Source organism: Ursus americanus, chromosome 7 (assembly GCF_024610735.1).
Source record: "Ursus americanus isolate L20-20 chromosome 7, mUrsAme1.1.p, whole genome shotgun sequence".
Classification (NCBI taxonomy): domain Eukaryota; kingdom Metazoa; phylum Chordata; class Mammalia; order Carnivora; family Ursidae; genus Ursus; species Ursus americanus.
This window is the reverse complement of record NC_142133.1, coordinates 38,826,883-38,842,705: the sequence shown is the minus strand read 5'-3', so window position 1 is coordinate 38,842,705 and position 15,823 is coordinate 38,826,883. Positions and strand designations below refer to the sequence as shown.

General features: G+C 46.2%; 1 protein-coding gene across 2 annotated transcripts in view; it reads left to right on the top strand.

Moving 5' to 3' along the window:
• BOLA3 (bolA family member 3) overlaps positions 1-2,574 on the top strand; it is a 10,693-nt gene extending 8,119 nt beyond the window's left edge. Inside the window, exons 4-5 of one of the 2 annotated variants that reach the window (XR_015725226.1) lie at positions 1-146; positions 2,332-2,470. The exon at positions 1-146 is cut by the window's left edge and continues 22 nt beyond it. Coding sequence is in view for 1 of the 2 variants with exons in the window: in XM_045788309.2 (XP_045644265.1) it covers positions 2,332-2,397 (66 nt within the window). In the remaining variant the exon portion in view is untranslated. Of the gene's footprint in view, positions 147-2,331 lie in introns of both variants that reach the window. The other variant, XM_045788309.2, reaches the window with a different exon arrangement.
• The last annotated feature ends 13,249 nt before the right edge of the window (positions 2,575-15,823 follow it).

Here is a 15,823-nt window from a genome sequence, read left to right as displayed (position 1 = left end):
CCTGCCGACGTGTAGCCTGGCCTCTTTCAGCTGCTGGGGTTCATCAGACTTCTCTTCTGGAATAGTCACTGGTCTTGACTTTGGGCCAGGCCGCAGGGATGCTGTCCATCCTATTCCCGCCCTGGGGAACAGCCACAGGGAGACAAGTGAGCACTGAGCTCCCTTTTGTGTCAGAGGAAGCTGGTTGCTTCTCGGCTGTCTGCTTCACAGTGGGACCCAAGCCTCAGTGTCCGTGTTGGCAAAGATCGCATGAGGTGTTGGCCGCACGTGCCCGGCATCGTGACGCATGTGGAAGGCATTCGGGCGATAGCAGGCACCCTCTCCCCTTCTCTGGCCTCTTTCCTGTCTGTTGCCCATTCACCCGCCCCTGAGGCTGCCTCTGCCCATGCTTCCGCTGCCCAGAGCCCTGCAGCGGGTACCCGGAATGCCCAGGAGTCCAGACCCACCCTCCCCCCTGTGGCCTGCCTCAGTCTCACACCGCCTGCTCCTGACTCACAGCCAGGCTTCCCCCGGTGAATTGTGGCAGGTTCCTGGCCTTCCCTCCTGGGCCCGGTGCTTGGTCCCTCTGCCCGTCCCGCTCCCAGCTGCCCAGCTGCGCGAACGGCCAGCGCAGGTGCTGACTCCCGTGAACACCCACAGCTGCGCTTGTGGCCTCGTGGTGCAGCAGCGCCTGTCACTGTCCACCGTGTCCATTTTTTGTGCCCTTGTATTACTTCCCTTTACCTTTCTCATCCTTTCCCCATGCCTTTTGCACCTGTGACCCCAGCACAACAGCGGGCGCTGAAAAATGTTTGCCAAACTACATCTTAGAAACTGGGGGGCTACGGCTAAGTCACTTCCCTACCAGGACCTCAACTGTGAAGTGACCCGCGTGATGTTTAAGGCCCTCTGTAGCTGAGAGATACTGTGACCTGGGTCACAGGCCCTTAGAAGCCTGCAAGAGAACTGGTAGAAGGCGTTGGGAGGGCCAAGTGCACAGAACACGAGGGGTCAAGGCCTTCCATGTGAAGGTGTGGCTGGGCCCACGCCTATCCAAGGAGGCTTTAAGGGTTGTGGCCTAGGTGACAGCCCAAATACAGGGACAGGGACAGCCTTTAGGGAGCATTCTGTGCCTACAGAAAGCAGAGAGCTTGTGGCCTATGGAGCTGTGTTCTCTTCCCACCCACCCCCCAACATGAAGCTTTTTCCCCAGGGCATTTCTCTTGTCTGCAGAGTGGAGGGGTTGTAGGTGAATATGGAAGGGGCAGGGCAGTTCATTGGCTTCCAGCACACAGCAGCTCCTGGCTTCAGGGCTGGACAGGAGCCCAAGGGGAACGAGGAGTGGCCAGAACATCAGGTTCATGTCCTGATTTTGTTCCTCGCATGCTGAGTTTGGACAGGGGGGTAGATTCTATTTCTTTTTTATCAAAGAAAGGAATAGGACTGGATTATCGCTAAGGATCGTTCTCCCTATAAACCTGACTCCACGTGGTAGGAATTGTTTTGTTGTAAGCTAGCAAGAGCAAACAAAGGGAATTATTGGCCCGTGCAATTAAATTATCTGGTGCCTGGCATGTCTAGATTCAGGGTCTTAAATACTTCATCTGCTTGCTCTTTTTCATGTTCTCTCTCTCCCCCTCGCTGAGCTTTTGGCTTCCGTGCGTTGGCCTCATTTTCTCCCACTGGAGATGGGCTTTCTCTTTTTGTTGGAGAACATGGCCCCCAGCCACCTCCAACTGACATTGTTCAGGTAACAGTGACCCCAGAGACAAGGCTTCACACTGAAAAATCCCAGCAGAGATTCTGATTGGCCCAGTTTGGGTCACATGTCACCCCCTGGACCAATCAGGCTGGGCCAGAGGCATATAGCTACCTAATAGCGAGCATATGGGTAGGTCCACCGGCAGTCCACGATTAAGATCTCCAGTGGCTAGTGGAGAAGGGGAAGTGTCCAACAATGTGTTTTGACGTGCTGCCATTTGTGTTATCAAAAGGTGGCAGCGTGGATATATATTCATATTAGCTTAAACATGCATTTTTCAATCATTGCAAAGACATACAAGAAGTTGACACCATTTCTCTCATTTGGGGGATGGAGGTGGGAATGGGAGGTGGTGGAGGGCAGGTGTGGGGGGATACCTCACTGCTTGCCTTTTTATAACTTGATTTTTGAGCCTCATTAGACATTAATTAAAAAAAAATAAAATATTATTTTCTAAAAAAAAAGGAAAAACTGCTCAGACGAAGCCCATGCGAGCCTCCTGCGGAGACAGAGCTTTACACAGATGCTCTCGTAGAGGCTTACGCAGTCGGTGTCGAATGCGAAACAGTGATGCTCTTCTCCTTACTCAGGCACTGAAAGAGGAAATCAAAGGAATGCACGGATTGCGGATATTTACCTCCGTCCCCAAACACTGACGACATCCTGGCCGCGTAGATGCTGCTGCTTAACGCCTTGGACGAACTTGGCTGACACCATCCTTTTCTAGGCATTTGCCAAAAAAGTTATCTATTTTGTTCATAGACATTTCCGTATTGTAATTGTAGAATATGTCCTCTATTTAGAATTTAATTAAAGGCAACAGACAACCGAAACCTTTTGAAGAGTCATTGGTGATTCGTCTAGTTCCTCTGTTTCAGAGGCAATGTCCTTTGTCCCAAGTTCTCCCATCCTTGGACGCTCCTGTCCTGCTGCTACGCACTGAGGGGAGTGCCAGCTAATTCTGTCGTGTCAAGAGACTTTCTTGTTTCTTCTCTAGGAAACTATTAAGGCCCCTTAATCTTACCCAAAAGAAAAAAAGAGAAGAGGAAAAAAATACCCTTTGGTTTTGCTGTTCCCTCAGTTGCGTGCCTCTCTTTCCCTTCCCCTCCAAACCTCTTACAAGAATGATCTTAGACCTTCAATTTCCGACTCCCTGGAGTGGACTTAGAGGGGTCTGGGATGCCAGGATCAAGGTCTTCTTCCTGTTTGAAGACCCCCTGCCCTCTGCATCTTGGAGGTGTAGCCCGTCTCCCACAGCAGCAGAGGGAAAGGTCCGCTTTCCGAGCTCCCTTGCATATGGGTACAGGTCGCTGGTCTAGACTCAGCCCATCAGACGGATGGGGAGCAGGTGAGCCAAGAAGGAGGGGAAGCGGCACATCCACTCCGGCCGCTGGGGCAGCGTGTCCAGCGTCCTGGCTGCTGGCAGTGACCGAGTCAGTGTCACAAGCTGTTGTCTCTGGAGTCCGTGGTGGTGGTAGTGGTGTCTGGGTCTGTGGCATGATCTGGGCTCTGGTAACAGAGCCTTCCTGTTCCTGCCCATTTCAGAAGCTGGTTCGCCAGTCTTCCTAGATGTTTTGTGATTGTTTCATGTCCTTTCACTAAATTCTTTATTGTTCACATCAGTCTGGTCAGTGTCTGTTGCTTGCAAGCGAGAGATCCCTGATGGGTTCATCCGCCCCTCACAGTGTGGCTCCTGCCTTCCCACCCCCACATCCCTCCTGGGCAGCTTTTTGAGAGACTGTGTCCACTGCCACTCAGTCCTCGGCACCCCGGTCACCCCGGTGATGGCAGGCTGCCCGTCCGCTCCTTCCTCAGATGCCTCCTTTGTCGTGCTGCTCACCAGGGAGTCCAGTGGTCGGTCTCGTTTCTGAAGATCCCTAGTACCTCCCTAAGTAATGTGGTTGAAACAACCTTGGGCCCGAGTTTTGGAGCAGCACAAATTTTAAATATTCTGTTCCTATACCATGCCCCCATTTTGGGGTTTAAAAATATTCTCTATCTCCACAGTATGGGGGAGGGATTGGTGTCCTGCCAAGGCATAACCGCCTTTTACATGGAATAGATTTGCTGAGTTGCGTAAGAGCTGAAAAGCCAGGACACAACAGAACAGAGGATCAGAGGCAGCTTGGAAGGAGCGCCCCAGAGGACAGCTTTTAGGTGGCGTAGTGACGAAACACCGAAGAATGGAGTCCGAGGGGCCAGAAGAAGGTAGCAGTCAGCGAGAACAGAGAGATCGCAGAATTAGATACATGTTGGTTACTCGTGTGGAGCCTAATTGTCCTCCTGACAGTGGGCTGGACGTAGTCATCTGCTTCTAAAGAACAGAATCCAGTAGAAAGGACAAGGGGCCGCTTCAGAGACTACGTCATAAAGGCACCGTGGCTTCCTCCTCTCAGATTGCTCCCTCTGAGGGAAGGGAGCCACCATGTTGTGAGGGCACTCAAGCAGCCTGTGGAGAGGTCCATGTGGGGAACTGAGGCCTCTTACCAACAGCCAATGAAATAGGCCTGCCAATAGCCAGCAGGGAACCAAACCTGCCAAAGCAAGAGCCATTTGGGTAAGCCATCTTGGAAGTGGGTCCTTCTGAGTCACAGTTACCATTGAGCCTTCAGACAACTGTCGCCCCAGCGGACATCTTGACTGCAGCTTGCCAGAACCACTCAGCTAAGCTACTCCCAATTCTTGACTAACGGAAACTGGGAGGTAATAAATACTTGTCGTTTGAAGCCGCTAAGTTTCGAGGTAAGTTCTAGAGCAGTAGATAACTGTGTGCATTGGTACGCTTGTGCAGTATGGGCAGGACACGGGGGCATTTCACATATTGGAGAAGAGGTGGAGGGCCAAACTGCAGAAAGGACGGGGACGGCTAAACGTCAGGAGCACACGACACCCCTGGGTCTCCACGTCTCCTGTCTGCTTCTCTCTGCAGATCAGCTTTATTATAGATACATTTATTGTAGACTGGCCTTCACCACACACTGCCAGGCTATGGCTCACTCGCTGTACTGCCCATAGCTCTTAATTTTTTTTTAAGATTTTTTATCTATTTATTTGTCAGAGAGAGAGAGAGCCCAAGCAGGGGGAGGGGCAGGCAGAGGGAGAAGCAGCCTCCCTGCTGAGCAAGGAACCCGATGTGGGACTCCATCCCAGGACCCTGGGATCATGACCTGAGCCGAAGGCAGATGCTTAACTGACTAAGCCACCCAGGCACCCCATAGCTCTTAATTTGTATGTCAAAGCCTCGAGAAGGGCAGACTTTCCTTCCAAGTTCCAGTCCAAAGAATGCCAGGGAAGGCCTTGGCGGGGCCCGCCCTGAATCAGTAGCCACCCAGGAGGCACGTGACGTGGCAGCCTCTCTCTGGACTGGAGAGAAGAGCAGTCGCCTCAAAAAGTGGGGGTTCTGTTCCAAGAAGAGGCTGGGGACAAACAACAGGTATTCGTGGCTGGAGGGAAGGTGATGGGGTCCAGCAGGCCCGCTGGGAGTCTGGGGACACCGGGGCAACTCGGAGTCTTCCCTGGCTTCGCCCCGACTCCCCACCCCAGGCGACTCTTCAGGCCCCGAGATATGTGGCAGCCCTACCACAGCCACATGTCTGTTCCCAAATCTGGCCATAAGAACTTTTTCAAGTAACTCCCCTACCCCCTCTGCAGGTGTTCTCCCTTCAAGGTTAAAAGGAAAGTTGGAGGAATCGGTGTTTCTTTTTAGTTGATTAAACAAGAATAAATTGTTTATACAGCCAACTCTTAGCTTTGTGATTAAGTGCTACTTGTGGAAATTGCTGAGTCGAGATGGTACAATTTCTGAGTCAAGTGTCCTTTTAAAAACAGTGTCCAGTTTTCCAGTGGAAAATCTAAAGCATCTTGAGATAGCTGCTTGCTGACCAGATTAAGTCAATCTAAGGGACCTTACCCCACACACAGCCCTCCTCCAGGCCCTTTGGTCCCAAGGGTTCATGTAATGCCCCACTCTCCCCTGATTAGACCACCCAACTAGCAGCCAGGGCACGGCTGGGCTGCACCTGCGAGGGGAAGGGGGCCACGAAGCCCCACCCCTATACCAGCCGTGGCAAAGAGTGAGGGAATCCAATTCTTTCTTGGGAATCCAAACTGGAAAGGTCAGAGTCAATGACCCAAGGACAGCTCATGGCCGCTGGAAAGCTCCAGGCAAACAATAAGGGCACTCAAATCAGGAAATAAGGAGAGATTCCATCTAGGAGAAACAGAAGTTGGAAAAATGGCCTGGGAGATGCCAGGCGGGGCATCGGCAAATCTGAGTTGAGAGGAAGCCGACACTGGGGAATAGAGAAGACAGTGATTCTCAATCCTGCGGCAAATGAGAACCACCTGGGGTGTTTAAAAATACTCACACCTGGGGCGTTCCCAGGTGCACGAGGCAGAGACCAGGCAGTTAAATACAGCCGTGAACCGCCCCGCACGCCTTAGAGCTTCGTGAGTCAGGACCGACCCCTACCTCTGCCCCCAAACCTGGGTGAGGCCTGCCCTGCCCCCCCGCTTTCCTTCCTGGGAGCTGCTGCGCTTGCGTCAGTTTGCCAGCTCGCCTCCACCCCCTACCCACCTGGGGGGGGGGCTGCCCCCACCCCCTAACTTCACGGGGTGAATGGTGGGAGGGCACCCATGCTGCCTGAGCTGGGGGCGCCCCCGGGGCCCCCACCTGCCCTAGGCGGGATCCAGCCTGTGGATCCGAGGAAAAAGGAGCCAGGCCTCTGCCAGCTGGGAGTTTCCCGAGTTTTCCGGGGCACCGCCGCGCACAGCCTCGCTACCCTGCGCTCCCTCGGGCCCGCAAGGTAAGCCGCCCCCGCGTGTGCCCGCGTGCGTGTCGGAAACCTTTGGCTTGAGTCAGCAGAGTTGTTTCTTACTTGCAACCCAGACGGCCTTAAGCCACACCAGCCGTACCTCGCAGTTCTCCCCTTGCCAACTGAGCCGACTTTTGACATGTTTTCTGCTTGCATTTGCTCTCGTAACGCTGGTAGGACTAAGTCTGTCATTAGGCGCCTCCTTTCAGGAAATTGAGCTCATTTCTTAGGTCGTGGTAAGATACCCTGACACTGGGAATTTCAAAGAAAGTGTATGCACTTTAATTTTGTTTTGTTTTAGAAAAATATAATGCTTATTAGGGAGGCAGATAAGAAGGTACAAGTAAAAGATGCCTGTGTCTTCAGTCGCGTTCACCTTTATTCAAACGCCGTTGGTTCAGACCCCGAGCGTCTGTAACCCCGGCCAGGTGGCCAGGTCCCCAGCGGCCATACAAACACAGAGGTCCGCAGGGAGCAGAGCAGCCAGCTCAACAAGCGGATGAAAGAGTAAAAAGTGAGAACAACTGAAGATCAAGTAATAATGTTAGCTTTTTTAAAATAAACGGTTTTTAGGACGGTTATATAACTGTTTTTAGAACTATTTTAGATTTACAGAAAAATGGAGAAGATAGTACAGAGTGCCTGTGTATCCCACGCCGCTTCCCCTCCTCTTACCAGCTGAGATTAGCGTGGCACATTTGTTACAATTAATGAGCTGATTCGGGTTCGGTGTTACAAATTAAAGCCCTGGTTCATTCACATTTCTTTAGTTTTTCCTTAATATCTTGTCCCCGGTGTCCCCTCCACAGCTCCACATTACCTGTCATCGTCATGTCCCCTCCATCTCTTCTTGGCCCTGACAGTTTCTCAGAATTTCCTTGCTGTCGATGACCTTTTAGTTTTTAAATAGCAGTGTGTATCAATAAATTCTGTGGGGGTAATGATGGATGTGTTTGACAGAAAGCAATTGTTTTTGTCATTAAGGACAAGCTTGTGCTTGGGGTCCGTGGCTGGCTCACTCGGAGGAGCATACCACTCTTTTTTTTTTTTTTATGTTCGGTTAGCCGCTGTATAGTTTTTGATGTAGTGTTCAGTGATTCATTACTTGTGTATAACACCCAGTGTTCCCCACAACACGTGCCCTCAATACCCATGCCCCTGTTACCCCATCCTCCCACCCCTCCCCTCTGAAACCCATACCACTCTTGATCTCTGGATCGTGAGTTTGAGCCCCACCTTGGGTGTAGAGTTACTTAAAATAAAAAAATAAAAATAAAAAAAGACTAGCCTCTGCTTATTTTAGATTTAAGAACTGTGCCTTAGACACCAAAAACATACTCCTCAACCACATATGGTCACAGGAAACCTTCTCTTTGAGGGCACCCTGGAACCGCACCCATATTTGTAAGCATTTGGGTGTTTAGGGATTTCAGATTTGCAGTGTGTTTCACCTTCTGGGGAAAATGTTTGGGGTTGAGCATAAATAATAGTTTAGTTTTTTCAGCTTAAAGCAATTTGCATAATACTCTCATATCCCTGATTTGATTTGATCATTTTTTTAAAAATTCAATTCTAGTATAATTAACATACAGTGTTATATTGGTTTCAGGTGTATAATTTAGTGATTCAGTAATTCTGTACATTACTCAGTGCTTATCGTAAGTGTACTCTTTAATCCCCATCACCCATTTTGTGATTCCCCCCCCCCCCCCCCCCGGTACTCATTGGTTTGTTCTCTGCAGTTAAGAGACTGTTTTTTGGTTTATCTTTTTTCCCCTTCGTTCATTTGTTTTGTTTCTTAAATTCCACATACGAGTGAAATCGTATTGTATTTGTCTTTCTCTGACTGATTTCACTTAGCATTATATTCCCTAGATTCATTCACATTGTTGCAAATGGCAAGATTTCATTCTTTTTCATGGCTGAGTAATATTCCTCTGTGTGTGTGTGTGTGTGTGTGTGTGTGTGTGTGTGTGTGCACCACATCTTTAGCCATTCATCTATCCATGGACACCTGGGTTGCTTGCCTAATTTGGCTACTGTAAATAATGCTGCAGTAAACACAGGGGTGCATAGATCTTTTCAAATTAGTCTTTACTTATTCTTTGAGTAAATACCCAGTCGTGGAATTGCTGGGTCATATGGTAGTTCTATTTTTAATTTCATGCGTCTGTTTTTGTGCCAGTACCGTACTGTTTTAATCATTATACCTTTGTAGTATATCTTAAAATCTGGGTTGTGATTCCTCCAGTTGTGCTCTTTTTTCAGGATTGCTTTGGTTATTTGGGGTCTTTTGTGGTTGCATCCAAATTCTAGTTCTGTGAAAAATGCTGTTGGTATTTTGAGAGGGATTGCATTAAATCTGCAGATTGCTTTGGGCAGTATGGCCATTTTAACTATATCTGTTCTCCCAATCCATGAGCATGGAATGTCTTTCCATTTCTTTGCATCCTCTTTAATTTCTTTCGTTAATGTTTTACAATTTTCGAAGTATAGGTCTTTCACCTCCTTGGTTGAGTTTATTCCTAGGTATTTTTATTTTATTATATTTGGTGCAATTGTAAATGGGATTGTTTTTTAAATTTCTCTTTCTCCTACTTCATTACACTCTATAGACATGCATCAGATTTCTGTATATTTATTTTGTGTCCTGCAACATACTGAATTCATTTATCAGTTCTAGTGGTTTTGGGGTGGAGTCTTTAGGATTTTCTGTATTTGATCTCATGTCATCTACAAATAGTGAAAGTTTTATTTCTTCCTTACCAATTTGGATTTCTTTTAGTCCTTTTTCTTGTCTGATTGCTGTGGCTAGGACTTCCAGTACTGTGTTGAAAAGTGGTGGGAGGGGAGGGACATCCTTGTCTCATTCCTGATCTTAGGAGAAAAACTCTGTTTTTCCACCATTGAGTATGATGTTAGCTGTGGGTTTTCATATATGGCTTTTATTATGTTGAGGTATGTTCCCTCTAAACCTACGCTGCAAAGGTTTTTTTTTTTTTCTTTTTTAAGATTGTATTTATTTATTTGAGAGAGAGAGCAAGAGAGAGCACAAGCAGGGGGAGTGGCAGAGGGAGAGGGAGAAGCAGGCTCCTTCCTGAGCAGGGAACAAGACCTGGGACTCCATCCCAGGACTCTAGGATCATGACCTGAGCTGAAGGCAGACACTTAACTGACTGAGCACCCAGGTGCCCCTGCAGAGGGTTTTTATCATGAATGGATGTTGTATGCTGTCAAATGCTTTTTCTGCATCAATTGAAACGATCATGTGGTTTTTATCCTTTCCCTTGTTGATGTGATCCATCATGTTGATTGATTTGTATATATTGAACCACCCTTGTATCCAGGAGTAAATCCCATTGATTGTGGTAAATGACTTTTTTAATGTATTGTTGGATTCAGTTTGCTAATATTTTTTTTTAAGATTTTATCTATTTATTTGACAGAGAGACAGCCAGCAAGAGAGGGAACACAAGCAGGGGGAGTGGGAGAGGAAGAAGCAGGCTCCTAGCAGAGGAGCCTGATGTGGGGCTCGATCCCAGAATGCTGGGATCATGCCCTGAGCCGAAGGCAGACGCTTAACGACCGCGCCACCCAGGCGCCCCAGTTTGCTAATATTTTGTTGAGGATTTTTGTGTTTATGTTCACCAGAGATATTGGCCTGTCATTCTTTTTTTTATAGTGTCTCCTCTGCTTTTGGTTTCAGGATAATGCTGGCCTCATAGTATGAGTCGGGAAGCTTTCTTTCCCCTTCTATCTTTTTTGGAATAGTTTGAGAAGTATAGGTATTAACTCTTCTTTAAATGTTTGGTAGAGGGGGCGCCTGGCTGACTCAGTTGGTAGACCGTGCAACTCTTGATCTCACGGTTATAAGTTTGAGCCCCACATTGGGTGTAGAGATTACTTAAAAATAAAAATCTTAAAAAAAATGTTTGGTAGACTTTTATTTTTTGGTAGTTTTTTGATTATCAATCTAATTTTGTACTAGCAATCTGTTCAGATTTTCTATTTCTCCCTGGTTCAGTTTTGGAAGATTGTATGTTTCTAGGAACTTATCCATTTCTTTTAGATTGTCCAGTTTGTTATACAATTTTTCATAATCTTTATAATTCTTTGTATTTCTGTTGTGTCAATTGTTATTTCTCCTTCATTCTGATTTTGAGTCCTCTCTCTCTCTCTCTCTCTGAGTCTCATTTAAGGTTTATCAGTTTTGTTGATTGTTTCAAAGAACCAGCTCCTCGTTTCACTGATCTGTTCTATTGTTTTTTAGTTTCTATTTTATTTGTTCCCATCTTTCTTATTTCCTTTCTTCTACTGGTTTTGGATTTTGTTTATTCTTTTTCTAGCTCCTGTAGGTGTAAGGTTAGGTTGTTTATTTGAGATTTTCTTCTTGAAGTTGGTGGGGGTGTATTGCTATAAACTTCCCTCTTAGAACAGCCTTTGCTGCATCCCAAAGGTTTTGGACCATTGTGTTTTCATTTTCGTCTCCATGTATTTTTTTTTTTAATTTCCTCTTTGATTTCTTGGTTAACCCATTCATTATTTCATAGCACGTTATTTAGCATGTTATTTAACTTCCGTGTATTTGTGCTCTTTCCATATTTTTTCTTGTGGTTGACTTGTAGTTTCATAGCATTGTGGTCAGGAAAGATGCATGGTGTGACTTCAGTCTTTTTGAATTTGTTGAGACTTGTTTTGTGTCCTAACATGTGATCTGTTCTGGAGAATGTTCCATGTGCACTTGAAAAGAATGTGTAATCCACTGTTTCAGGATGGAATGTTTTGAATATGTGTTGGACCCATCTGGTCCAATGTGTCATTCAAAGGCAACATTTCCTTGTTGATTTTCTGTTTGGATGTTCTGTCCATCGATATAAGTGGGGTGTTAAAGTCCCATACTATTATTGTATTAGTATCAATGACTTCCTTTATATTTTTAACTGCTTTATGTATTTGGGTGCTCCCATGTTGGGTGTATAAATATGTATAATTGTTATATCTTGTTGGATTGTTCCCTTTATGATTATGTAGTGTCCTTTGTTGTCCCTTGTTATAGTCTTTGTTTTAAAGTCTATTTTGTCCAAATAAGTATTGCTATCCAGGCTTTCTTTCCACTTCCATTTGCATGATAAATGCTTTTTCGTCCCTTCACCTTGAATGTGCAGGTGTCTTCAGGTCTGAAATGAGTCTCTGATAGGCAGCCTATAGACGGATGGTGCTTTTTTTATCCATTCTGTCACCTTGTCTTTCGGTTGGAGTGTTTAGTACATTTACATTCAAAGTAATTGCTGATAGGAATGCATTTATTGCCATTTTATTGCTTGTTTTATGGTTGTTTTTGTAGTTCTTCTCTGTTCCTTTCTTCTCTTGCTCTCTTCTCACAGTTTGCTGGCTTTCTTCAGTGATATACTTGGATTCCTTTCTCTTAACTGTTTGCATATCTATTACCAGTTTTTGCTACAGAAAGCAATTTTTGTAACAAAGACAAAACTGCAAAAGAAATCACCATCCAGGGGCAGCTGGGAGGCTCAGTCAGTGGGGCGTCTGCCTTCGGCTCGGGCAATGATCCCGGGGTCCTGGGATCGAACCTCGCATCAAGCTCCCCGCTCAGTGGAGGGCCTGCTTCTCCCTCTTCCTCTGCTGCTCCCCCTGCTTGTGCTCTCTCTCTTGCTCTCTTGCGTGCTTTTGCTCTAACTCAAATGGATAAATAAAATCTTAAAAAAAAAAAGTATAAAAAAAGTCACCATCCAGTTGGCCAATTGAAAGTCACTCTATCCTAGACATTTTGGTAAACATTAAATCATCACATCTTAGACACCACACCAAAAAAGTGCCCTGGCATTATTAAAAATAAAACAGGTGCCTTGAGTTAGAGGCATCAGAAAGTAGCAGCTTCCCCCAGACAGGATGGGTTTAAAAGACAGCATTGTCTTGGGTGAGGTTTGGTAGATTTATAAACAAGGTTAGGCAGGAAAGGCTTCTCCACGCACATTATTAACCTGTAAGCGTGTAATTAGAGACAAAGGAAGAAAACCTTATAAACAAGCTGAGATTGTCCTTTTATTTAACAGAGAACTGTTGGAAGAAAAAAGAATACTTTGGGTGGAAGTAGAAAGTTCTGATGCCTTGGAAATTGTACTTTTTCTAATTCTTCAGGCATCGACTAGCAGAACTGAAAATGCGAACTATCTTAAGCTGCTCCACCCCTGCCCCGCATCTTCCTCTGTTCTGGGAGCCGAGTTGACGACGTAAACGGATGTCGTGCACACAGCCGCCTGCCCCGCCCTGTGCAAACCAACAGAGCTATTTTCTGAATCAAATTTGCACAACTCTAAAGGGAAAAAAAAAAAAGTTCAAAGAACAGGATGTTTTTCAAGGCAGGCTTTTTAGAAGCTAATGTTGACTTGCCCCATTTTAGGCTTTCTCAGTATTTATTTTGCCCTCTCTGGTGGCTAACAAGTTGGAAATGAGCCCCTCGTCTAGTATAGGGAGGTCAGATTGTCTGTGTCCTCAGTCTCCCCTTCGTTTGGTGAGAAGTCCGAAGCTGGGATTCCACTGGTGCCGCAGTGAGGAGAGGCATTTCCGGCTCGTGAAAACCAATCCTCATGGTTCGCAGCGCAGCTGATTTTCTTGCTACAATACATGAGAAAAGAGAGCTGGATTCCCCTGAAGAGGTCTGGGTCAAGATGAGTGGCGTTGTCAATATCATGTCAGTAAAGGCATAATTCAACAGAGCTTTTCATTATAAAATTTAGAAAATTGTATAGCTGGAAGTCAGGCTGTCGTCAAGTGAAGTCCACAACATTTCGCTTTGGTAGCCCTTGTAAAATGTACGCTAACTCACTGCTGGGACCTCGAACCGGAGCCAGGCGGAGCAGCAAGCGTGACTCCCGTCCTACCTCTTTCTTTTCTTTCTTTCTTTTCTTTTCTTTCTTTCTGATTTATTTATTCGTTTGACAGAGAGACAGCCAGCGAGAGAGGGAACACAAGCAGGGGGAGTGGGAGAGGAAGAGGCAGGCTCATAGCGGAGGAGCCTGATGTGGGGCTCGATCCCAGAACGCCGGGATCACGTCCTGAGCCGAAGGCAGACGCTTAACGACTGCCCTACCCAGGCACCCCTGTCCTGCCACTTTCTGATCCTCTGATTTGAGCTTATGAAATGAGCCCATAGTGTAGAAACAGGAAGCTAATTTTCCTGTCTAAAAGTAGGAAGGGCATGAATAAATAGTTCTCAAAAATAATAATAAAAAAGAAGAAGAACATCTCAACCTGACACCTTTCTTCTGACCCATTTAACTTAATAGCTGGCTCTCTGGTCTCTGGGTAGATCTCATTACTGAGCGTGATTAAACACTCGGCTTGGTAGCTGTCTATGCATGTGACTAGTTTCACTATCCGTCCTCCCGCCTCAGTGCCAATTTAAGAATGCAAATCCTATGTGGGCAGGTTTTTAAAGTTGATGAGAACATTTTATTTTATTCTTGCTGAAGTTAATCATATTATTTTCTAAAGTGAACCTTTACATTTATTGCTTTTTAAATATCCCAGTCAAGGAGCACCTGGATGGCTCAGTCAATTAAGCATCGGCCTTCAGCCCAGGGTCCTGGGATCGAGCCCTGCATTGGGCTCCCTGCTCGGCGGGGAGTCTGCTTCTCCCTCTCCCTCTGCCTGCTGCTCCCCTTGCTTGTGCACTCTCTCTCTCTCTGTCAAATAAATAAATAAAATGTTTTTTAAAAAATCCCAGTCAATTTGAAAGTGAAGTTTTAAAGATACCAATGATTCAATGATTTAAAAAATCCACCTTTTGAGAAGCGCTATGCTGAGTGTCTGTGGGTGACTGTAGCTGCTGCCACACTGTAGTTCTAGGCCGGCCTAGGGACGTCTGAGCTGAGTACAGCTCCTCTTGCCACGGAACGTGGTGAAACAGAACCGGGGTGGCTGAGAAGTAGACAAATGCTGTGTGCATGTGAACATGTCTGTACGGCGTGAGAACACCTGATCCTCTGCGTTAGTTCTGCAGAGAGAGGTCCGCTGATGTCATGTGTAACAATCAACAGGCTAATTGTCCAAACTTTTCCAATTTCAACTGGTTATGTGGGATCAAATAGACATGCTAGCATAATCACGATGAAGTGACCACGATCTTAACTGCATTTAAGGAAACATACGAAGGCTTATTACCAGTAAAAGTATTTTCTCATTTACTTCTTTACTCAAGAAGAGTGAGACTTTATTTTGTTCATGATTTCCCCTAAGTAAGTGATGGGAAAATTTAACAAACTAGCTTAGGTCTACTTATTAAGTTACAAAATGTAACATTCTGATGCAGTCTAATTGATGGTAGGAGTGTATATAAAAGAGCTGAAGTCTTTTGCACACATGATGCTATCCTTTGTGGTAAAAAAAAAACAATGGTTAGAAGGTAGAATCCAGCTTTTTTGTTGTATACAGATGCTGCCAAAAGAAAAATGGTTTATCAGATTTCGAGTGGCACGAGTGTAAGTGGGAAGTTGGCAGCTTTCGGTGCAAAGCTTTCTCTTAGCACGAGAGACTGGATTAGAGTCCAGAGTAGCTGGGCTTCTTTCCACCGTGTGAGCACCGCCATCGTGGGTCGTGTGCACGCTCCTGGGAAATCGGAGTGAGCCGCAGAGACTCTCACGGCGTCGCACAAGTATGTTTTGTGACCAGCAGTACGATCTTGAGAGTTCTTAAGGCCAAAGGACTTGCTCCTGAGGGTCTCTACCATGTGATGAAGAAAGCTGTTGCTATTTGAAAACATCTTGAGAGGAACAGGAAGGATAAGGATGCTAAATTCGGACTATATTCTGACCAAGAGCTATAATCACCGGATGGCTCGATATTCTAAGACCGAACAAGTCGTCCCCTGCCCCCGCCACCTCCCCACCCCCAGCTGGAAAGTCGAGTTATCCACAGCCTCTGTCCTGGTGGCATAAATTTGTCTGTGTATTCAAGCCATAAAATCATTGTCTAGCTAGGAAAAACAAAAACAAAAACTGAGGGGAAACAGGCGTACGAAGCCTAGAAGCCTACTATGGGAGTCTGTAAAAACCTGTCCCTTGGCGCGGCCCATCCATCCTGTGCTTTGAAGACCTGACTGTAACAATCTCAGTTGTGGGGAGAAACCATTCCAGTTCTTTCCCTTTTCCCCTTTTTCCCTTTTTCCCTTTCCCGTTTTCCCTTTCCCACAAAGTTTTAAAAGAGATATGAAATCTACAACTTAGCACCTTTGGCATTTTTGTCCAAACAG